Below are 24,251 nucleotides of genomic sequence, written 5' to 3' on the forward strand. Positions count from 1 at the left end.
TCTGATTAGAGGTCAGGGGTCAGAGGTCAGGAGGTACCTTGTATAGTTTGGGTCGTTTGGGTGTGAAGTCATCAGGGACGTGTCTGATTAGAGGTCAGAGGTCAGGGGGTACCTTGTATAGTTTGGGTCGTTTGGGTGTGAAGTCATCAGGGACGTGTCTGATTAGAGGTCAGAGGTCAGGGGGTACCTTGTATAGTTTGGGTCGTTTGGGTGTGAAGTCATCAGGGACGTGTCTGAGTATCTCTTCAGGTTGTCCTCCCAGAACCTCCCAGAAGTTAGGAGGCTCCTGACTCTGCTGCAGGGTGGTGATCTCTGCCTTTCCCTTACGCTCATTCTTATTGATCTTCTCTGCAAACAGCCTATACACACACACACACACACACACACACACACACACACACACACACACACACACACACACACACACACACACACACACACACACACACACACACACACACACACACACACACACACACACACACACACACACACACACACACACCAACTTAGTGGTACCAGAGTAGTGGTGGTGTGTGTTAGTTACCGGGTCTTAGTGGTACCAGAGTAGTGTTGGTGTGTGTTAGTTACCGGGCCTTAGTGGTACCAGAGTAGTGGTGGTGTGTGTTAGTTACCGGGCCTTAGTGGTACCAGAGTAGTGGTGGTGTGTGTTAGTTACCGGGTCTTAGTGGTACCAGAGTAGTGGTGGTGTGTGTTAGTTACCGGGCCTTAGTGGTACCAGAGTAGTGGTGGTGTGTGTTAGTTACCGGGTCTTAGTGGTACCAGAGTAGTGTTGGTGTGTGTTAGTTACCGGGCCTTAGTGGTACCAGAGTAGTGTTGGTGTGTGTTAGTTACCGGGTCTTAGTGGTACCAGAGTAGTGGTGGTGTGTGTTAGTTACCGGGTCTTAGTGGTACCAGAGTAGTGATGGTGTGTGTTAGTTACCGGGCCTTAGTGGTACCAGAGTAGTGGTGGTGTGTGTTAGTTACCGGGCCTTAGTGGTACCAGAGTAGTGGTGGTGTGTGTTAGTTACCGGGCCTTAGTGGTACCAGAGTAGTGGTGGTGTGTGTTAGTTACCGGGTCTTAGTGGTACCAGAGTAGTGGTGGTGTGTGTTAGTTACCGGGCCTTAGTGGTACCAGAGTAGTGTCGGTGTGTGTTAGTTACCGGGCCTTAGTGGTACCAGAGTAGTGGTGGTGTGTGTTAGTTACCGGGTCTTAGTGGTACCAGAGTAGTGGTGGTGTGTGTTAGTTACCGGGTCTTAGTGGTACCAGAGTAGTGGTGGTGTGTGTTAGTTACCGGGCCTTAGTGGTACCAGCCAGAGTAGTGGTGGTGTGTGTTAGTTACCGGGCCTTAGTGGTACCAGAGTAGTGGTGGTGTGTGTTAGTTACCGGGTCTTAGTGGTACCAGAGTAGTGGTGGTGTGTGTTAGTTACCGGGCCTTAGTGGTACCAGAGTAGTGGTGGTGTGTGTTAGTTACCGGGTCTTAGTGGTACCAGAGTAGTGTTGGTGTGTGTTAGTTACCGGGTCTTAGTGGTACCAGAGTAGTGGTGGTGTGTGTTAGTTACCGGGCCTTAGTGGTACCAGAGTAGTGGTGGTGTGTGTTAGTTACCGGGTCTTAGTGGTACCAGCCAGAGTAGTGGTGGTGTGTGTTAGTTACCGGGCCTTAGTGGTACCAGAGTAGTGGTGGTGTGTGTTAGTTACCGGGCCTTAGTGGTACCAGAGTAGTGGTGGTGTGTGTTAGTTACCGGGCCTTAGTGGTACCAGAGTAGTGGTGGTGTGTGTTAGTTACCGGGCCTTAGTGGTACCAGAGTAGTGGTGGTGTGTGTTAGTTACCGGGCCTTAGTGGTACCAGAGTAGTGGTGGTGTGTGTTAGTTACCGGGCCTTAGTGGTACCAGAGTAGTGGTGGTGTGTGTTAGTTACCGGGTCTTAGTGGTACCAGAGTAGTGATGGTGTGTGTTAGTTACCGGGTCTTAGTGGTACCAGAGTAGTGTTGGTGTGTGTTAGTTACCGGGCCTTAGTGGTACCAGAGTAGTGGTGGTGTGTGTTAGTTACCGGGTCTTAGTGGTACCAGAGTAGTGGTGGTGTGTGTTAGTTACCGGGTCTTAGTGGTACCAGAGTAGTGATGGTGTGTGTTAGTTACCGGGTCTTAGTGGTACCAGAGTAGTGGTGGTGTGTGTTAGTTACCGGGCCTTAGTGGTACCAGAGTAGTGGTGGTGTGTGTTAGTTACCGGGCCTTAGTGGTACCAGCCAGAGTAGTGGTGGTGTGTGTTAGTTACCGGGCCTTAGTGGTACCAGAGTAGTGATGGTGTGTGTTAGTTACCGGGCCTTAGTGGTACCAGAGTAGTGGTGGTGTGTGTTAGTTACCGGGCCTTAGTGGTACCAGAGTAGTGGTGGTGTGTGTTAGTTACCGGGCCTTAGTGGTACCAGAGTAGTGGTTGTGTGTGTTAGTTACCGGGCCTTAGTGGTACCAGAGTAGTGGTGGTGTGTGTTAGTTACCGGGTCTTAGTGGTACCAGAGTAGTGGTGGTGTGTGTTAGTTACCGGGTCTTAGTGGTACCAGAGTAGTGGTGGTGTGTGTTAGTTACCGGGTCTTAGTGGTACCAGAGTAGTGTCGGTGTGTGTTAGTTACCGGGCCTTAGTGGTACCAGAGTAGTGGTGGTGTGTGTTAGTTACCGGGCCTTAGTGGTACCAGAGTAGTGGTGGTGTGTGTTAGTTACCGGGCCTTAGTGGTACCAGAGTAGTGGTGGTGTGTGTTAGTTACCGGGCCTTAGTGGTACCAGAGTAGTGGTGGTGTGTGTTAGTTACCGGGCCTTAGTGGTACCGGCCAGAGTAGTGGTGGTGTGTGTTAGTTACCGGGCCTTAGTGGTACCAGAGTAGTGTTGGTGTGTGTTAGTTACCGGGCCTTAGTGGTACCAGAGTAGTGGTGGTGTGTGTTAGTTACCGGGCCTTAGTGGTACCGGCCAGAGTAGTGGTGGTGTGTGTTAGTTACCGGGCCTTAGTGGTACCAGAGTAGTGGTGGTGTGTGTTAGTTACCGGGCCTTAGTGGTACCAGAGTAGTGTTGGTGTGTGTTAGTTACCGGGTCTTAGTGGTACCAGAGTAGTGATGGTGTGTGTTAGTTACCGGGCCTTAGTGGTACCAGAGTAGTGGTGGTGTGTGTTAGTTACCGGGTCTTAGTGGTACCAGCGTAGTGGTTGTGTGTGTTAGTTACCGGGCCTTAGTGGTACCGGCCAGAGTTGCGTTGGCTCCTCTCCAGATCAGTATCTCCAGACCCGTATCCACCAGGAAGACAAACCTACAGGAACACAGAGCGTTAGAACTACAGGAACACAGAGCGTTAGAACTAAGGGAACACAGAGCGTTAGAACTACAGGAACACAGAGCATTAGAACTACAGGAACACCGAGCGTTAGAACTACAGGAACACAGAGCATTAGAACTACAGGAACACAGAGCGTTAGAACTACAGGAACACAGAGCATTAGAACTACAGAAACACCGAGCATTAGAACTACAGGAACACAGAGCATTAGAACTACAGGAACACAGAGCGTTAGAACTACAGGAACACAGAGCGTTAGAACTACAGGAACACAGAGCGTCAGAACTACAGGAACACAGAGCGTTAGAACTACAGGAACACAGAGCGTTAGAACTACAGGAACACAGAGCGTTAGAACTACAGGAACACAGAGCATTAGAACTACAGGAACACAGAGCATTAGAACTACAGGAACACAGAGCGTTAGAACTACAGGAACACAGAGCATTAGAACTACGGGAACACAGAGCATTAGAACTACAGGAACACAGAGCATTAGAACTACAGGAACACAGAGCATTAGAACTACAGGAACACAGAGCATTAGAACTACAGGAACACAGAGCGTTAGAACTACAGGAACACAGAGCGTTAGAACTACAGGAACACAGAGCGTTAGAACTACAGGAACACAGAGCGTTAGAACTACAGGAACACAGGGCGTTAGAACTACAGGAACACAGGGCATTAGAACTACAGGAACACAGAGCGTTAGAACTACAGGAACACAGAGCGTTAGAACTACAGGAACACAGAGCGTTAGAACTACAGGAACACAGAGCGTTAGAACTACAGGAACACAGAGCGTTAGAACTACAGGAACACAGAGCATTAGAACTACAGGAACACAGAGCATTAGAACTACAGGAACACAGAGCATTAAAACTACAGGACACAGAGCATTATAACTACAGGAACACAGAGCGTTAGAACTAAGGGAACACAGAGCGTTAGAACTACAGGAACACAGAGCATTAGAACTACAGGAACACCGAGCAATAGAACTACAGGAACACAGAGCGTTAGAACTACAGGAACACAGAGCGTTAGAACTACAGGAACACAGAGCATTAGAACTACAGGAACACAGAGCATTAGAACTACAGGAACACAGAGCATTTGAACTACAGGAACACAGAGCATGAGAACTACAGGAACACAGAGCATTAGAACTACAGGAACACAGAGCGTTAGAACTACAGGAACACAGAGCGTTAGAACTACAGGAACACAGAGCGTTAGAACTACAGGAACACAGAGCGTTAGAACTACAGGAACACAGAGCATTAGAACTACAGGAACACAAACAATAAATAAACTCTATCCATCTCCATGACAACAGTATTGTCAGTGTGTAAAGCCCTCCATGGTACTATCCATCTCCATGACAACAGTATTGTCAGTGTGTAAAGCCCTCCATGGTACTATCCATCTCCATGACAACAGTATTGTCAGTGTGTAAAGCCCTCCATGGTACTATCCATCTCCATGACAACAGTATTGTCAGTGTTTAAAGCCCTCCATGGTACTATCCATCTCCATGACAACAGTATTGTCAGTGTGTAAAGCCCTCCATGGTACTATCCATCTCCATGACAACAGTATTGTCAGTGTGTAAAGCCCTCCATGGTACTATCCATCTCCATGACAACAGTATTGTCAGTGTGTAAAGCCCTCCATGGTGCTATCCATCTCCATGACAACAGTATTGTCAGTGTGTAAAGCCCTCCATGGTACTATCCATCTCCATGACAACAGTATTGTCAGTGTGTAAAGCCCTCCATGGTACTATCCATCTCCATGACAACAGTATTGTCAGTGTGTAAAGCCCTCCATGGTGCTATCCATCTCCATGACAACAGTATTGTCAGTGTGTAAAGCCCTCCATGGTGCTATCCATCTCCATGACAACAGTATTGTCAGTGTGTAAAGCCCTCCATGGTGCTATCCATCTCCATGACAACAGTATTGTCAGTGTGTAAAGCCCTCCATGGTACTATCCATCTCCATGACAACAGAACTCACCGTGGGTCCAGGGACGAGGCCTTCAGAGGAACCGATTCCAGACGGATGTTCTTCTTCCCATAGACACGATACAACCTGGAACACACACACACACACACACACACACACACACACACACACACACACACACACACACACACACTTAAAGTTGGGTTTACACATTTCCACAGATTTCCACATTTCTGTCCCCCCCCCCCCAGTCCTCCTCCTTACCTAACAGTGTAGTGTCCCCCCCCAGTCCTCCTCCTTACCTGACAGTGTAGTGTCCCCCCCCCCCAGGCCTCCTCCTTACCTGACAGTGTTGTCCCCCCCCCCCAGTCCTCCTCCTTACCTGACAGTGTAGTCCCCCCCCCCCAGTCCTCCTCCTTACCTAACAGTGTAGTGTCCCCCCCCCCCAGTCCTCCTCCTCACCTAACAGTGTAGTGTCCCCCACCCAATCCTCCTCCTTACCTAACAGTGTAGTGTCCCCCCCCAGTCCTCCTCCTTACCTGACAGTGTAGTGTCCCCCCCCCCCCCCCAGGCCTCCTCCTTACCTGACAGTGTAGTCCCCCCCCCCCAGTCCTCCTCCTTACCTAACAGTGTAGTGTCCCCCCCCCCCCCAGTCCTCCTCCTTACCTAACAGTGTAGTGTCCCCCCCCCCCAGTCCTCCTCCTTACCTAACAGTGTAGTGTCCCCCCCAGTCCTCCTCCTTACCTAACAGTGTAGTGTCCCCCCCAGTCCTCCTCCTTACCTAACAGTGTAGTGTCCCCCCCAGTCCTCCTCCTTACCTAACAGTGTAGTGCCCCCCCCCCAGTCCTCCTCCTTACCTAACAGTGTAGTGTCCCCCCCCAGTCCTCCTCCTTACCTAACAGTGTAGTGTCCCCCCCCAGTCCTCCTCCTTACCTAACAGTGTAGTGTCCCCCCCAGTCCTCCTCCTTACCTAACAGTGTAGTGCCCCCCCCCCCAGTCCTCCTCCTTACCTAACAGTGTAGTGTCCCCCCCCCCCCAGTCCCCCTCCTTACCTAACAGTGTAGTGTCCCCCCTCCCCCCCAGTCCTCCTCCTTACCTAACAGTGTAGTGTCCCCCCCCAGTCCTCCTCCTTACCTAACAGTGTAGTGCCCCCCCCCCCCCAGTCCTCCTCCTTACCTAACAGTGTAGTGCGCCCCCCCCCAGTCCCCCTCCTTACCTAACAGTGTAGTGTCCCCCCCCCAGTCCTCCTCCTTACCTAACAGTGTAGTGCCCCCCCCCCCCAGTCCTCCTCCTTACCTAACAGTGTAGTGTCCCCCCCCAGTCCTCCTCCTTACCTAACAGTGTAGTGTCCCCCCCCCCCCAGTCCCCCTCCTTACCTAACAGTGTAGTGTCCCCCCTCCCCCCCAGTCCTCCTCCTTACCTAACAGTGTAGTGCCCCCCCCCCCAGTCCTCCTCCTTACCTAACAGTGTAGTGTCCCCCCCAGTCCTCCTCCTTACCTAACAGTGTAGTGCCCCCCCCCCCCCAGTCCTCCTCCTTACCTAACAGTGTAGTGTCCCCCCCCAGTCCTCCTCCTTACCTAACAGTGTAGTGTCCCCCCCCCCCCAGTCCTCCTCCTTACCTAACAGTGTAGTGCCCCCCCCCAGTCCTCCTCCTTACCTAACAGTGTAGTGTCCCCCCCCCCAGTCCTCCTCCTTACCTAACAGTGTAGTGTCCCCCCCCAGTCCTCCTCCTTACCTAACAGTGTAGTGTCCCCCCCCCAGTCCTCCTCCTTACCTAACAGTGTAGTGTCCCCCCACCCAGTCCTCCTCCTTACCTAACAGTGTAGTGTCCCCCCCCCCCAGTCCTCCTCCTTACCTAACAGTGTAGTGTCCCCCCCCCCCCAGTCCTCCTCCTTACCTAACAGTGTAGTGTCCCCCCCCCCCAGTCCTCCTCCTTACCTAACAGTGGTGCCCCCCCCCCAGTCCTCCTCCTTACCTAACAGTGTAGTGTCCCCCCCCCCCAGTCCTCCTCCTTACCTAACAGTGTAGTGCCCCCCCCCCCCCCAGTCCTCCTCCTTACCTAACAGTGTAGTGCCCCCCCCCAGTCCTCCTCCTTACCTAACAGTGTAGTGTCCCCCCCAGTCCTCCTCCTTACCTAACAGTGTAGTGTCCCCCCCCAGTCCTCCTCCTTACCTAACAGTGTAGTGTCCCCCCCACAGTCCTCCTCCTTACCTAACAGTGTAGTGTCCCCCCCCCCAGTCCTCCTCCTTACCTAACAGTGTAGTGTCCCCCCCCCCAGTCCCCCTCCTTACCTAACAGTGTAGTGTCCCCCCCCCCAGTCCCCCTCCTTACCTGACAGTGTAGTGTCCCCCCCCCCCCCCCAGTCCTCCTCCTTACCTAACAGTGTAGTGCCCCCCCCCCCCCCCCCACAGTGCTCCTCCTTACCTGACAGTGTAGTGCCCCCCCCCCCCCCCCACAGTGCTCCTCCTTACCTGACAGTGTAGTGCCCCCCCCCCCCCCCCCCACAGTGCTCCTCCTTACCTAACAGTGTAGTGCCCCCCCCCAGTCCTCCTCCTTACCTAACAGTGTAGTGTCCCCCCCCAGTCCTCCTCCTTACCTAACAGTGTAGTGTCCCCCCCTCAGTCCTCCTCCTTACCTGACAGTGTAGTGTGTCCCCCCCCCCCCAGTCCTCCTCCTTACCTAACAGTGTAGTGTCCCCCCCCCCCCCCCCCAGTCCTCCTCCTTACCTGACAGTGTAGTGTCCCCCCCCCCCAGTCCTCCTCCTTACCTAACAGTGTAGTGTCCCCCCCCCCCAGTCCTCCTCCTTACCTAACAGTGTAGTGTGTCCCCCCAGTCCTCCTCCTTACCTAACAGTGTAGTGCCCCCCCCCCCCAGTCCTCCTCCTTACCTAACAGTGTAGTGTCCCCCCCCAGTCCTCCTCCTTACCCAACAGTGTAGTGTCCCCCAAGTCCTCCTCCTTCCCTAACAGTGTAGTGTCTCCCCCCCCCCCCCAGTCCTCCTCCTTACCTAACAGTGTAGTGTCCCCCCCTCAGTCCTCCTCCTTACCTGACAGTGTAGTGTCCCCCCCCCCCCCCAGTCCTCCTCCTTACCTAACAGTGTAGTGTCCCCCCCCCCCCCCCCCAGTCCTCCTCCTTACCTGACAGTGTAGTGTCCCCCCCCCCCCAGTCCTCCTCCTTACCTAACAGTGTAGTGTCCCCCCCCCCCCAGTCCTCCTCCTTACCTAACAGTGTAGTGTCCCCCCCCAGTCCTCCTCCTTCCCTAACAGTGTAGTGCCCCCCCCCCAGTCCTCCTCCTTACCTAAAAGTGTAGTGTGTCCCCCCCCCCCCAGTCCTCCTCCTTACCTAACAGTGTAGTGTCCCCCCCCCAGTCCTCCTCCTTACCTAACAGTGTAGTGTCCCCCCAGTCCTCCTCCTTCCCTAACAGTGTAGTGCCCCCCCCCCCAGTCCTCCTCCTTACCTAACAGTGTAGTGCCCCCCCCCAGTCCTCCTCCTTACCTAACAGTGTAGTGTCCCCCCCCCCAGTCCCCCTCCTTACCTAACAGTGTAGTGTCCCCCCTCCCCCCCAGTCCTCCTCCTTACCTAACAGTGTAGTGTCCCCCCCCAGTCCTCCTCCTTACCTAACAGTGTAGTGCCCCCCCCCCCCCAGTCCTCCTCCTTACCTAACAGTGTAGTGCGCCCCCCCCCAGTCCCCCTCCTTACCTAACAGTGTAGTGTCCCCCCCCAGTCCTCCTCCTTACCTGACAGTGTAGTGTGTGTCCTCCACAGTATAGAAGCCGCTGCCCCCCCCCCCCCCCCCCCCCCCCAGTCCTCCTCCTTACCTAACAGTATAGTGTCCCCCCCCCCCCCAGTCCTCCTCCTTACCTAACAGTATAGTGTCCCCCCCCCCCAGTCCTCCTCCTTACCTAACAGTATAGTGTCCCCCCCCCAGTCCTCCTCCTTACCTAACAGTGTAGTGTGTGTCCTCCACAGTATAGAAGCCGCTGGCCGCCCCCCCCCCCCCCCCCCAGTCCTCCTCCTTACCTGACAGTGTAGTGTCCCCCCCCCCCAGTCCTCCTCCTTACCTAACAGTGTAGTGTGTGTCCTCCACAGTATAGAAGCCGCTGGCCGTCCCCCCCCCCCCCCCCCAGTCCTCCTCCTTACCTGACAGTATAGTGTCCCCCCCCCCCCAGTCCTCCTCCTTACCTAACAGTGTAGTGTCCCCCCCCCCCCCAGTCCTCCTCCTTACCCAACAGTGTAGTGTCCCCCCCCCCAGTCCTCCTCCTTACCTGACAGTATAGTGTCCCCCCCCCCCCAGTCCTCCTCCTTACCTAACAGTGTAGTGCCCCCCCCCAGTCCTCCTCCTTACCTAACAGTGTAGTGTCCCCCCCCCAGTCCTCCTCCTTACCTAACAGTGTAGTGTCCCCCCCCCCCCCCCAGTCCTCCTCCTTACCTAACAGTGTAGTGTCCCCCCCCAGTCCCCCTCCTTACCTGACAGTATAGTGTCCCCCCCCCCCCAGTCCTCCTCCTTACCTAACAGTGTAGTGTCCCCCCCCAGTCCTCCTCCTTACCTAACAGTGTAGTGTCCCCCCCCCCCCAGTCCTCCTCCTTACCTAACAGTGTAGTGCCCCCCCCCCAGTCCTCCTCCTTACCTAACAGTGTAGTGTCCCCCCCCCCCCAGTCCTCCTCCTTACCTAACAGTGTAGTGTGTGTCCTCCACAGTATAGAAGCCGCTGGCCGTCCCCCCCTCAATGTAGGAGATGTCATTATCAAACACCTGGTGGGGCAGAAGAGGTCGTTTTCTACAGGCTGTCAATTAGGGGGTGTGTGTGTGTGTGTGGTGTGTGTGTGTGTGTGTGTCTGGTGTGTGTGTCTGGCGTGTGTCTGGTGTGTGTCTGGTGTGTGTGTGTGTGTGTGTGGGGACCTACAGCGCTGAACTCCTCTGACTCGTCTCCCATCTCCTCTCTGATGGTCCGACACTCCGCCCCCAGGTAGTTACGGAGGTTGACGGCGTGGATGGCAGACCCCGCCTTCTTATCCAGCGTAGCTTCCTGACCGATCCAGTAGAATATCTGCCAGATCAGGGATCCGTTGTCGTCCAGGAACGTCTGGGGGTTAGAGGAGGGGTAGAGGGGGTTAGAGGAGGGGTAGAGGGGGTTAGAGGAGGGGTAGAGGGGTGGTTAGAGGAGGTTAGAGGGGGTTAGAGGAGGTTAGAGGGGTAGAGGAGGGGTTAGGGGGGTTAGAGGAGGGGTAGAGGGGTAGAGGATGGGTAGAGGGGGTTAGAGGAGGGGTAGAGGGGGTTAGAGGAGGTTAGAGGGGTAGAGGGGGTTAGAGGAGGGGGTTAGAGGGGGTTAGAGGAGGTTAGAGGGGTAGAGGAGGGGTTAGGGGGGGTGTAAGAGGGGTTAGAGGGGGTGTAAGAGGGGTAGAGGGGGTTAGATGAGGGGTAGAGGGGGTTAGATGAGGGGTAGAGGGGGGCAAGAGGGGGTTAGAGGAGGGGTAGAGGGGTGGTTAGAGGGGTAGAAGAGGGGTAGAGGGGGTAAGAGGAGGGGTAGAGGGGGTTACAGGAGGGGTAGAGGGGGTTAGAGGAGGGCTAGAGGGGTGGTTAGAGGGGTAGAAGAGGGGTAGAGGGGGTAAGAGGAGGGGTAGAGGGGGGTTAGATGAGGGGTAGAGGGGGTTAGAGGAGGGGTAGAGGAGGGCTAGAGGGGGTTAGAGGAGGGCTAGAGGGGGTTAGAGGAGGGGGTAGAGGGGTTGAGGGGGTTAGAGGAGGGGGGTTAGAGGGGGTTAGAGGAGGGGTAGAGGGGGTTAGAGGAGGGGTAGAGGGGGTTAGAGGAGGGGTAGAGGGGTTAGAGGAGGGGTAGAGGGGGTTAGAGGAGGGTTAGAGGGGGCTAATTAGAGGGGGTTAGAGGAGGGGTAGAGGAGGGTTAGAGGGGGCTAATTAGAGGGGGGTTAGAGGAGGGGTAAAGGAGGTTAGAGGAGGGGGTAGAGGGGGGTTAGAGGAGGGGTAGAGGGGGTTAGAGGAGGGGTAGAGGGGGTTAGAGGGGGTTAGAGGAGGGGTAGAGGAGGGGTAGAGGGGGTTAAAGGAGGGGTAAAGGGGGTTAGAGGAGGGGGTAAAGGGGGTTAGAGGAGGGGTAAAGGGGGTTAGAGGAGGGGTAAAGGGGGTTAGAGGAGGGGTAGAGGGGGTTACAGGAGGGGTAGAGGGGGTTAGATGAGGGGTAGAGGGGGTTAGAGGAGGGGCTAGAGGGGTGGTTAGAGGGGTAGAAGAGGGGTAGAGGGGGTAATAGGAGGGGTAGAGGGGGTTAGATGAGGGGGTAGAGGGGGTTAGAGGAGGGGTAGAGGAGGGGCTAGAGGGGGTTAGAGGAGGGCTAGAGGGGGTTTAGAGGAGAGCTAGAGGGGGTTAGAGGAGGGGTAGAGGGGTAAAGGGGGTTAGAGGAGGGGGTTAGAGGGGGTTAGAGGAGGGGTAGAGGGGGTTAGAGGAGGGGTAGAGGGGGTTAGAGGAGGGTTAGAGGAGGGGTAGAGGGGTTAGAGGAGGGTTAGAGGGGGCTAATTAGAGGGGGTTAGAGGAGGGGTAGAGGAGGGTTAGAGGGGGGCTAATTAGAGGGGGTTAGAGGAGGGGTAAAGGAGGTTAGAGGAGGGGTAGAGGGGGTTAGAGGAGGGGTAGAGGGGGTTAGAGGAGGGGTAGAGGGGGTTAGAGGGGGTTAGAGGAGGGGTAGAGGAGGGGTAGAGGGGGGTTAAAGGAGGGGTAAAGGGGGTTAGAGGAGGGGTAAAGGGGGTTAGAGGAGGGGTAAAGGGGGTTAGAGGAGGGGTAGAGGGGGTTAGAGGAGGGGTAGAGGGGGTTAGAGGAGGGGTAGAGGGGGTTAGTGGGTTAGAGGAGGGGTAGAGGGGGTTAGAGGAGGGGTAGAGGGGGTTAGAGGAGGGGTAGCGGGGGTTAGAGTGGGTTAGAGGGGGTTAGAGGAGGGGGTTAGAGGGGGTTAGAGGAGGGGGTTAGAGGGGGTTAGAGGAGGGGTAGAGGGGGTTAGAGGAGGGGTAGAGGGGGTTAGAGGGGGTTAGAGGGGGTTAGAGGGGGTTAGAGGAGGGGTTAGAGGGGGTTAAAGGAGGGGTAGAGGGGGTTAGAGGAGGGGTAGAGGGGGTTAGAGGGGGTTAGAGGGGGTTAGAGGAGGGGTAGAGGGGGTTAGAGGAGGGGTAGAGGGGGTTAGAGGAGGGGTAGAGGGGGTTAGAGGAGGGGTAGAGGGGGTTAGAGGGGGTTAGAGGAGGGGTAGAGGGGGTTAGAGGAGGGGTGGTGGGTTTAGAGGGGTGGCAGTTAGAGGTGGTGTGTGTGTGTGTGTGTGCGTGTGTTACCTTGAGGATGATGTAACAGTGTGTGTGTGTGTGTGTGTGTGTGTGTGTGTGTGTTACCTTGAGGATGATGTAACACTGTGTGTGTGTGTGTGTGTGTGTGTGTGTGTGTGTGTGTGTGTGTGTGTTACCTTGAGGATGATGTAACAGTGTGTGTGTGTGTGTGTGTGTGTGTGTGTGTGTGTGTGTGTGTGTGTGTGTGTGTTACCTTGAGGATGATGTAACAGTCAGCCTCGTAGAACTTCCCCTGGAACGCCTCGTCTACCTGCAACGGAACAAAGTTCTCTATCTGCCACACACACACACCAGGAACCTACACACACACACACACACAGAGAGAGAGAGAGAGAAAAAGGTAAATTAGACCAGTACAACTGGGAGGGGGCACACGCGTAGGCTGGGTCCCCCTGAGCCGGACATCGACCACCCCACTATCAGATTAGAGCCATAAGGGAGACATCTACCCCCCCACTATCAGATTAGAGCCATAATGGAGACATCTACCCCCCCACTATCAGATTAGAGCCATAAGGGAGACATCTACCCCCCCACTATCAGATTAGAGCCATAAGGGAGACATCTACCCCCCCACTATCAGATTAGAGCCATAATGGAGACATCTACCCCCCCACTATCAGATTAGAGCCATAATGGAGACATCTACCCCCCCCCCCCCCCCCCCACGATCAGATTAGAGCCATAATGGAGACATCTACCCCCCTCCCCCCACTATCAGATTAGAGCCATAATGGAGACATCTACCCCCCCACTATCAGATTAGAGCCATAATGGAGACATCTACCCCCCCCACTATCAGATTAGAGCCATAATGGAGACATCTACCCCCCCCCACTATCAGATTAGAGCCATAATGGAGACATCTACCCCCCCCCCCCCCCCCCCCCACTAACAGATTAGAGCCATAATGGAGACATCTACCCCCCCCCACTATCAGATTAGAGCCATAATGGAGACATCTACCACCCCCCCCCCCCCACTATCAGATTAGAGCCATAATGGAGACATCTACCCCCCCACTATCAGATTAGAGCCATAATGGAGACATCTACCCCCCCCCCCCACTATCAGATTGGAGACATCTACCCCCCCACTATCAGATTAGAGCCATAATGGAGACATCTACCCCCCCACTATCAGATTAGAGCCATAATGGAGACATCTACCCCCCCACTATCAGATTAAAGCCATAATGGAGACATCTACCCCCCTCCCCCCACTATCAGATTAGAGCCATAATGGAGACATCTACCCCCCCACTATCAGATTAGAGCCATAAGGGGGACATCTACCCCCCCCCCCCACTATCAGATTAGAGCCATAATGAAGACATCTACCCCCCCCCCACCCCCCACTATCAGATTAGAGCCATAATGGAGACATCTACCCCCCCCCCCCCACTATCAGATTAGAGCCATAAGGGAGACATCGACCCCCCCCCCCCCCCCCCCACTATCAGATTAGAGCCATAATGGAGACAACTACCCCCCCCCCCCCCCCACTATCAGATTAGAGCCATAAGGGAGACATCTACCCCCCCCCCCCCCCCCACTATCAGATTAGAGCCATAAAGGGAGACATCTACCCCCCCAACCCCACTATCAGATTAGAGCCATAAGGGAAACATCTACCACCCCCCCCCCACTATCAGATTAGAGCCGTAAGGGAGACATCGACCACCCCACTATCAGATTAGAGCCATAATGGAGACATCTACCCCCCCCCCCCCCCCCACTATCAGATTAGAGCCATAAGGGAGACATCTACCCCCCCACTATCAGATTAGAGCCATAAGGGAGCACATCTACCCCCCCACTATCAGATTAGAGCCATAATGGAGACATCTACCCCCCCCCCCCCACTATCAGATTAGAGCCATAATGGAGACATCTACCCCCCCCCCCACTATCAGATTAGAGCCATAATGGAGACATCTACCCCCCTCCCCCCCACTATCAGATTAGAGCCATAATGGAGACATCTACCACCCCCACTATCAGATTAGAGCCATAATGGAGACATCTACCCCCCCCCCCCCACTATCAGATTAGAGCCGTAAGGGAGACATCTACCCCCCCCCCCCCACTATCAGATTAGAGCCATAAGGGAGACATCTACCCCCCCACTATCAGATTAGAGCCATAATGGAGACATCTACCCCCCCACTATCAGATTAGAGCCATAATGGAGACATCTACCCCCCCACTATCAGATTAGAGCCATAATGGAGACATCTACCCCCCCCCCCCCCCCCCCACTATCAGATTAGAGCCATAAGGGAGACATCTACCCCCCCACTATCAGATTAGAGCCATAATGGAGACATCTACCCCCCTCACTATCAGATTAGAGCCATAATGGAGACATCTACCACCCCCCACTATCAGATTAGAGCCATAAGGGAGACATCTACCCCCCCCCCCCCCACCCCCCCCACTATCAGATTAGAGCCATAAGGGAGACATCTACCACCCCCCCCCCCCCCCCCACTATCAGATTAGAGCCGTAAGGGAGACATCGACCACCCCACTATCAGATTAGAGCCATAATGGAGACATCTACCACCCCCACTATCAGATTAGAGCCATAATGGAGACATCTACCCCTCCCCCCCCCCCACTATAAATTTAGAGCCATAAGGGAGACATCTACCCCCCCACTATCAGATTAGAGCCATAATGGAGACATCTACCCCCCCCCCCCCCACTATCAGATTAGAGCCATAATGGAGACATCTACCACCCCACTATCAGTTTAGAGCCATAATGGAGACATCTACCCCCCCCCCCACTATCAGATTAGAGCCATAAGGGAGACATCTACCCCCCCACTATCAGATTAGAGCCATAAGGGAGACATCTACCCCCCCACTATCAGATTAGAGCCATAATGGAGACATCTACCCCCCCCCCCCCCCACTATCAGATTAGAGCCATAATGGAGACATCTACCCCCCCACTATCAGATTAGAGCCATAATGGAGACATCTACCCCCCCACTATCAGATTAGAGCCATAATGGAGACATCTACCCCCCCACTATCAGATTAGAGCCATAATGGAGACATCTACCCCCCTCCCCCCACTATCAGATTAGAGCCATAATGGAGACATCTACCCCCCCACTATCAGATTAGAGCCATAAGGGAGACATCTACCGCCCCCCCCCCACTATCAGATTAGAGCCATAATGAAGACATCTACCCCCCCCCACCATCAGATTAGAGCCATAATGGAGACATCTACCCCCCCCCCCCACTATCAGATTAGAGCCATAATGGAGACATCGACCCCCCCCCCCCCCCCCACTATCAGATTAGAGCCATAATGGAGACAACTACCCCCCCCCCCCACTATCAGATTAGAGCCATAAGGGAGACATCTACCCCCCCCCCCCCACTATCAGATTAGAGCCATAAGGGAGACATCTACCCCCCCAACCCCACTATCAGATTAGAGCCATAAGGGAAACATCTACCACCCCCCACTATCAGATTAGAGCCATAAGGGAGACATCGACCACCCCACTATCAGATTAGAGCCATAATGGAGACATCTACCCCCCCCCCCCCCCCCACTATCAGATTAGAGCCATAAGGGAGACATCTACCCCCCCACTATCAGATTAGAGCCATAAGGGAGACATCTACCCCCCCACTATCAGATTAGAGCCATAATGGAGACATCTACCCCCCCCCCCCACTATCAGATTAGAGCCATAATGGAGACATCTACCCCCCCACTATCAGATTAGAGCCATAATGGAGACATCTACCCCCTCCCCCCACTATCAGATTAGAGCCATAATGGAGACATCTACCACCCCCACTATCAGATTAGAGCCATAATGGAGACATCTACCCCCCCCCCCACTATCAGATTAGAGCCGTAAGGGAGACATCTACCCCCCCCCCCCCCACTATCAGATTAGAGCCATAAGGGAGACATCTACCCCCCCACTATCAGATTAGAGCCATAAGGGAGACATCTACCCCCCCACTATCAGATTAGAGCCATAATGGAGACATCTACCCCCCCCACTATCAGATTAGAGCCATAATGGAGACATCTACCACCCCCCACTATCAGATCAGAGCCATAAGGGAGACATCTACCCCCCCCCCCCCCCACTATCAGATTAGAGCCATAAGGGAGACATCTACCACCCCCCCCCCCCCCCCCACTATCAGATTAGAGCCGTAAGGGAGACATCGACCACCCCACTATCAGATTAGAGCCATAAGGGAGACATCTACCACCCCACTATCAGATTAGAGCCATAATGGAGACATCTACCCCCCCCCCCCCCCACTATCAGATTAGAGCCATAAGGGAGACATCTACCCCCCCACTATCAGATTAGAGCCATAATGGAGACATCTACCCCCCCCCCACTATCAGATTAGAGCCATAATGGAGACATCTACCCCCCCACTATCAGATTAGAGCCATAATGGAGACATCTACCCCCCCACTATCAGATTAGAGCCATAATGGAGACATCTACCCCCCCACTATCAGATTAGAGCCATAATGGAGACATCTACCCCCCCACTATCAGATTAGAGCCATAATGGAGACATCTACCCCCCCACTATCAGATTAGAGCCATAAGGGAGACATCTACCCCCCCCCCCCCCCACTATCAGATTAGAGCCATAATGGAGACATCTACCCCCCCCACTATCAGATTAGAGCCATAATGGAGACATCTACCCCCCCCCCCCCCCCCACTATCAGATTAGAGCCATAATGGAGACATCTACCACCCCACTATCAGATTAGAGCCATAATGGAGACATCTACCCCCCCCACTATCAGATTAGAGCCATAATGGAGACATCTACCCCCCCCACTATCAGATTAGAGCCATAATGGAGACATCGACCCCCCCCACTATCAGATTAGAGCCGTAAGGGAGACATCGACCACCCCACTACCACTATCAGATTAGAGCCATAATGGAGACATCTACCACCCCCACTATCAGATTAGAGCCATAATGGAGACATCTACCCCTCCCCCCCCCCACTATCATATTAGAGCCATAAGGGAGACATCTACCCCCCCACTATCAGATTAGAGCCATAATGGAGACATCTACCCCCCCCCCCCCCACTATCAGATTAGAGCCATAATGGAGACATCTACCACCCCACTATCAGTTTAGAGCCATAATGGAGACATCTACCCCCCCCCCACTATCAGATTAGAGCCATAATGGAGACATCTACCCCACCACTATCAGATTAGAGCCATAATGGAGACATCTACCCCCCCACTATCAGATTAGAGCCATAATGGAGACATCTACCCCCCCACTATCAGATTAGAGCCATAATGGAGACATCTACCCCCCCACTATCAGATTAGAGCCATAATGGAGACATCTACCCCCCTCCCCCCACTATCAGATTAGAGCCATAATGGAGACATCTACCCCCCCCCACTATCAGATTAGAGCAATAAGGGAGACATCTACCCCCCCCCCCACTATCAGATTAGAGCCATAATGGAGACATCTACCCCCCCACTATCAGATTAGAGCCATAATGGAGACATCTACCCCCCCCCCCCCCCCCCACTATCAGATTAGAGCCATAATGGAGACATCTACCCCACCACTATAAGATTAGAGCCATAATGGAGACATCTACCCCCCCACTATCAGATTAGAGCCATAATGGAGACATCTACCCCCCCACTATCAGATTAGACTCATAATGGAGACATCTACCCCCCCACTATCAGATTAGAGCCATAATGGAGACATCTACCCCCCTCCCCCCACTATCAGATTAGAGCCATAATGGAGACATCTACCCCCCCCACTATCAGATTAGAGCCATAAGGGAGACATCTACCCCCCCCCCCCACTATCAGATTAGAGCCATAATGGAGACATCTACCCCCCCCCCCCCACTATCAGATTAGAGCCATAATGGAGACATCTACCCCCCCACTATCAGATTAGAGCCATAATGGAGACATCTACCCCCCTCCCCCCACTATCAGATTAGAGCCATAATGGAGACATCTACCACCCCCACTATCAGATTAGAGCCATAATGGAGACATCTACCCCCCCCCCACTATCAGATTAGAGCCGTAAGGGAGACATCTACCCCCCCCCCCCCACTATCAGATTAGAGCCATAATGGAGACATCTACCCCCCCACTATCAGATTAGAGCCATAAGGGAGACATCTACCCCCCCCCACTATCAGATTAGAGCCATAATGGAGACATCTACCACCCCCCACTATCAGATTAGAGCCATAAGGGAGACATCTACCACCCCCCCCCCCCCCCCCCACTATCAGATTAGAGCCGTAAGGGAGACATCGACCACCCCACTATCAGATTAGAGCCATAAGGGAGACATCTACCACCCCACTATCAGATTAGAGCCATAATGGAGACATCTACCCCTCCCCCCCCCCCCACTATCAGATTAGAGCCATAAGGGAGACATCTACCCCCCCACTATCAGATTAGAGCCATAATGGAGACATCTACCCCCCCCCCACTATCAGATTAGAGCCATAATGGAGACATCTACCCCCCCACTATCAGATTAGAGCCATAATGGAGACATCTACCCCCCCACTATCAGATTAGAGCCATAATGGAGACATCTACCCCCCCACTATCAGATTAGAGCCATAATGGAGACATCTACCCCCCCACTATCAGATTAGAGCCATAATGGAGACATCTACCCTCCCACTATCAGATTAGAGCCATAAGGGAGACATCTACCCCCCCCCCCCCCCCACTATCAGATTAGAGCCATAATGGAGACATCTACCCCCCCCACTATCAGATTAGAGCCATAATGGAGACATCTACCCCCCCCCCCCCCCCCCACTATCAGATTAGAGCCATAATGGAGACATCTACCACCCCACTATCAGATTAGAGCCATAATGGAGACATCTACCCCCCCCACTATCAGATTAGAGCCATAATGGAGACATCTACCCCCCCCACTATCAGATTAGAGCCATAATGGAGACATCGACCCCCCCCACTATCAGATTAGAGCCGTAAGGGAGACATCGACCACCCCACTACCACTATCAGATTAGAGCCATAATGGAGACATCTACCACCCCCACTATCAGATTAGAGCCATAATGGAGACATCTACCCCTCCCCCCCCCCACTATCAGATTAGAGCCATAAGGGAGACATCTACCCCCCCACTATCAGATTAGAGCCATAATGGAGACATCTACCCCCCCCCCCCCCCACTATCAGATTAGAGCCATAATGGAGACATCTACCACCCCACTATCAGTTTAGAGCCATAATGGAGACATCTACCCCCCCCCCACTATCAGATTAGAGCCATAATGGAGACATCTACCCCACCACTATCAGATTAGAGCCATAATGGAGACATCTACCCCCCCACTATCAGATTAGAGCCATAATGGAGACATCTACCCCCCCACTATCAGATTAGAGCCATAATGGAGACATCTACCCCCCCACTATCAGATTAGAGCCATAATGGAGACATCTACCCCCCTCCCCCCACTATCAGATTAGAGCCATAATGGAGACATCTACCCCCCCCACTATCAGATTAGAGCCATAAGGGAGACATCTACCCCCCCCCCCCACTATCAGATTAGAGCCATAATGGAGACATCTACCCCCCCACTATCAGATTAGAGCCATAATGGAGACATCTACCCCCCCCCCCCCCCCACTATCAGATTAGAGCCATAATGGAGACATCTACCCCACCACTATAAGATTAGAGCCATAATGGAGACATCTACCCCCCCACTATCAGATTAGAGCCATAATGGAGACATCTACCCCCCCACTATCAGATTAGAGCCATAATGGAGACATCTACCCCCCCACTATCAGATTAGAGCCATAATGGAGACATCTACCCCCCTCCCCCCACTATCAGATTAGAGCCATAATGGAGACATCTACCCCCCCCACTATCAGATTAGAGCCATAAGGGAGACATCTACCCCCCCCCCCCACTATCAGATTAGAGCCATAATGGAGACATCTACCCCCCCCCCCCCCCACTATCAGATTAGAGCCATAATGGAGACATCTACCCCCCCACTATCAGATTAGAGCCATAATGGAGACATCTACCCCCCTCCCCCCACTATCAGATTAGAGCCATAATGGAGACATCTACCACCCCCACTATCAGATTAGAGCCATAATGGAGACATCTACCCCCCCCCCCACTATCAGATTAGAGCCGTAAGGGAGACATCTACCCCCCCCCCCCCCCACTATCAGATTAGAGCCATAATGGAGACATCTACCCCCCCACTATCAGATTAGAGCCATAATGGAGACATCTACCACCCCCCACTATCAGATTAGAGCCATAAGGGAGACATCTACCACCCCCCCCCCCCCCCCCCCCCCCCACTATCAGATTAGAGCCGTAAGGGAGACATCGACCACCCCACTAATACTATCAGATTAGAGCCATAATGGAGACATCTACCACCCCCACTATCAGATTAGAGCCATAATGGAGACATCTACCCCTCCCCCCCCCCCCCCACTATCAGATTAGAGCCATAAGGGAGACATCTACCCCCCCACTATCAGATTAGAGCCATAATGGAGACATCTAACACCCCACTATCAGTTTAGAGCCATAATGGAGACATCTACCCCCCCCCCCCCCCACTATCAGATTAGAGCCATAATGGAGACATCTACCCCCCCACTATCAGATTAGAGCCATAATGGAGACATCTACCCCCCCACTATCAGATTAGAGCCATAATGGAGACATCTACCCCCCCACTATCAGATTAGAGCCATAATGGAGACATCTACCCCCCTCCCCCCACTATCAGATTAGAGCCATAATGGAGACATCTACCCCCCCACTATCAGATTAGAGCCATAAGGGAGACATCTACCACCCCCCCCCCCCCCCCCACTATCAGATTATAGCCGTAAGGGAGACATCGACCACCCCACTATCAGATTAGAGCCATAATGGAGACATCTACCCCCCCCCCCCCCCACTATCAGATTAGAGCCATAAGGGAGACATCTACCCCCCCACTATCAGATTAGAGCCATAAGGGAGACATCTACCCCCCCACTATCAGATTAGAGCCATAATGGAGACATCTACCCCCCCCCCCACTATCAGATTAGAGCCATAATGGAGACATCTACCCCCCCACTATCAGATTAGAGCCATAATGGAGACATCTACCCCCCTCCCCCCACTATCAGATTAGAGCCATAATGGAGACATCTACCACCCCCACTATCAGATTAGAGCCATAATGGAGACATCTACCCCCCCCCCCACTATCAGATTAGAGCCGTAAGGGAGACATCTACCCCCCCCCCCCCCCACTATCAGATTAGAGCCATAAGGGAGACATCTACCCCCCCACTATCAGATTAGAGCCATAATGGAGACATCTACCCCCCCACTATCAGATTAGAGCCATAATGGAGACATCTACCCCCCCACTATCAGATTAGAGCCATAATGGAGACATCTACCCCCCCCCCCCCCCCACTATCAGATTAGAGCCATAAGGGAGACATCTACCCCCCCACTATCAGATTAGAGCCATAATGGAGACATCTACCCCCCCCACTATCAGATTAGAGCCATAATGGAGACATCTACCACCCCCCACTATCAGATCAGAGCCATAAGGGAGACATCTACCCCCCCCCCCCCCCCACCCCCCCCACTATCAGATTAGAGCCATAAGGGAGACATCTACCACCCCCCCCCCCCCCCCCACTATCAGATTAGAGCCGTAAGGGAGACATCGACCACCCCACTATCAGATTAGAGCCATAAGGGAGACATCTACCACCCCCACTATCAGATTAGAGCCATAATGGAGACATCTACCCCTCCCCCCCCCCCACTATCAGATTAGAGCCATAAGGGAGACATCTACCCCCCCACTATCAGATTAGAGCCATAATGGAGACATCTACCACCCCACTATCAGATTAGAGCCATAATGGAGACATCTACCCCTCCCCCCCCCCCCACTATCAGATTAGAGCCATAAGGGAGACATCTACCCCCCCACTATCAGATTAGAGCCATAATGGAGACATCTACCCCCCCCCCCCCCACTATCAGATTAGAGCCATAATGGAGACATCTACCACCCCACTATCAGTTTAGAGCCATAATGGAGACATCTACCCCCCCCCCCCCACTATCAGATTAGAGCCATAATGGAGACATCTACCCCCCCACTATCAGATTAGAGCCATAATGGAGACATCTACCCCCCCACTATCAGATTAGAGCCATAATGGAGACATCTACCCCCCCACTATCAGATTAGAGCCATAATGGAGACATCTACCCCCCTCCCCCCACTATCAGATTAGAGCCATAATGGAGACATCTACCCCCCCACTATCAGATTAGCGCCATAAGGGAGACATCTACCCCCCCCCCCCCACTATCAGATTAGAGCCATAATGGAGACATCTACCCCCCCCACTATCAGATTAGAGCCATAATGGAGACATCTACCCCCCCCCCCCCCCCCCCACTATCAGATTAGAGCCATAATGGAGACATCTACCACCCCACTATCAGATTAGAGCCATAATGGAGACATCTACCCCCCCCCACTATCAGATTAGAGCCATAATGGAGACATCTCCCCCCCCCACTATCAGATTAGAGCCATAATGGAGACATCGACCCCCCCCACTATCAGATTAGAGCCGTAAGGGAGACATCGACCACCCCACTACCACTATCAGATTAGAGCCATAATGGAGACATCTACCACCCCCACTATCAGATTAGAGCCATAATGGAGACATCTACCCCCCCCCCCCCCCACTATCAGATTAGAGCCATAAGGGAGACATCTACCCCCCCACTATCAGATTAGAGCCATAATGGAGACATCTACCCCCCCCCCCCCACTATCAGATTAGAGCCATAATGGAGACATCTACCCCCCCACTATCAGATTAGAGCCATAATGGAGACATCTACCCCCCCACTATCAGATTAGAGCCATAATGGAGACATCTACCCCCCCACTATCAGATTAGAGCCATAAGGGAGACATCTACCCCCCCACTATCAGATTAGAGCCATAAGGGAGACATCTACCCCCCCACTATCAGATTAGAGCCATAATGGAGACATCTACCCCCCCCCCCCCCCCACTATCAGATTAGAGTCATAATGGAGACATCTACCCCCCCACTATCAGATTAGAGCCATAATGGAGACATCTACCCCCCCACTATCAGATTAGAGCCATAATGGAGACATCTACCCCCCCACTATCAGATTAGAGCCATAATGGAGACATCTACCCCCCCACTATCAGTTTAGAGCCATAATGGAGACATCTACCCCCCCCCCACTATCAGATTAGAGCCATAATGGAGACATCTACCCCACCACTATCAGATTAGAGCCATAATGGAGACATCTACCCCCCCACTATCAGATTAGAGCCATAAGGGAGACATCTACCCCCCCACTATCAGATTAGAGCCATAATGGAGACATCTACCCCCCCACTATCAGATTAGAGCCATAAGGGTAGTAGACATTTTATTTTATTTAACCTTTAGTTAAACTAGGCGAGTCAGTTAAGAA

The 24,251-nt window shown here is 53.4% G+C and overlaps 1 protein-coding gene across 3 annotated transcripts in view; it reads right to left on the bottom strand.

The window, feature by feature from the left end:
* Window positions 1-24,251, bottom strand: part of LOC129844151 (protein flightless-1 homolog) — a 91,325-nt gene that overhangs the window by 43,877 nt on the left and 23,197 nt on the right. For all 3 annotated transcript variants that reach the window (XM_055912562.1, XM_055912561.1, XM_055912560.1), the window contains exons 8-13: window positions 12,808-12,912; window positions 10,196-10,375; window positions 9,962-10,044; window positions 5,344-5,418; window positions 3,208-3,291; window positions 188-359 (exon numbers count right to left, since the gene is read on the bottom strand). In XM_055912562.1, the coding sequence (XP_055768537.1) occupies window positions 188-359; window positions 3,208-3,291; window positions 5,344-5,418; window positions 9,962-10,044; window positions 10,196-10,375; window positions 12,808-12,912 (699 nt within the window). The remainder of the gene's footprint in view (window positions 1-187; window positions 360-3,207; window positions 3,292-5,343; window positions 5,419-9,961; window positions 10,045-10,195; window positions 10,376-12,807; window positions 12,913-24,251) is intronic.

This window comes from Salvelinus fontinalis, unplaced genomic scaffold, assembly GCF_029448725.1.
Source record: "Salvelinus fontinalis isolate EN_2023a unplaced genomic scaffold, ASM2944872v1 scaffold_0182, whole genome shotgun sequence".
NCBI lineage: Eukaryota > Metazoa > Chordata > Actinopteri > Salmoniformes > Salmonidae > Salvelinus > Salvelinus fontinalis.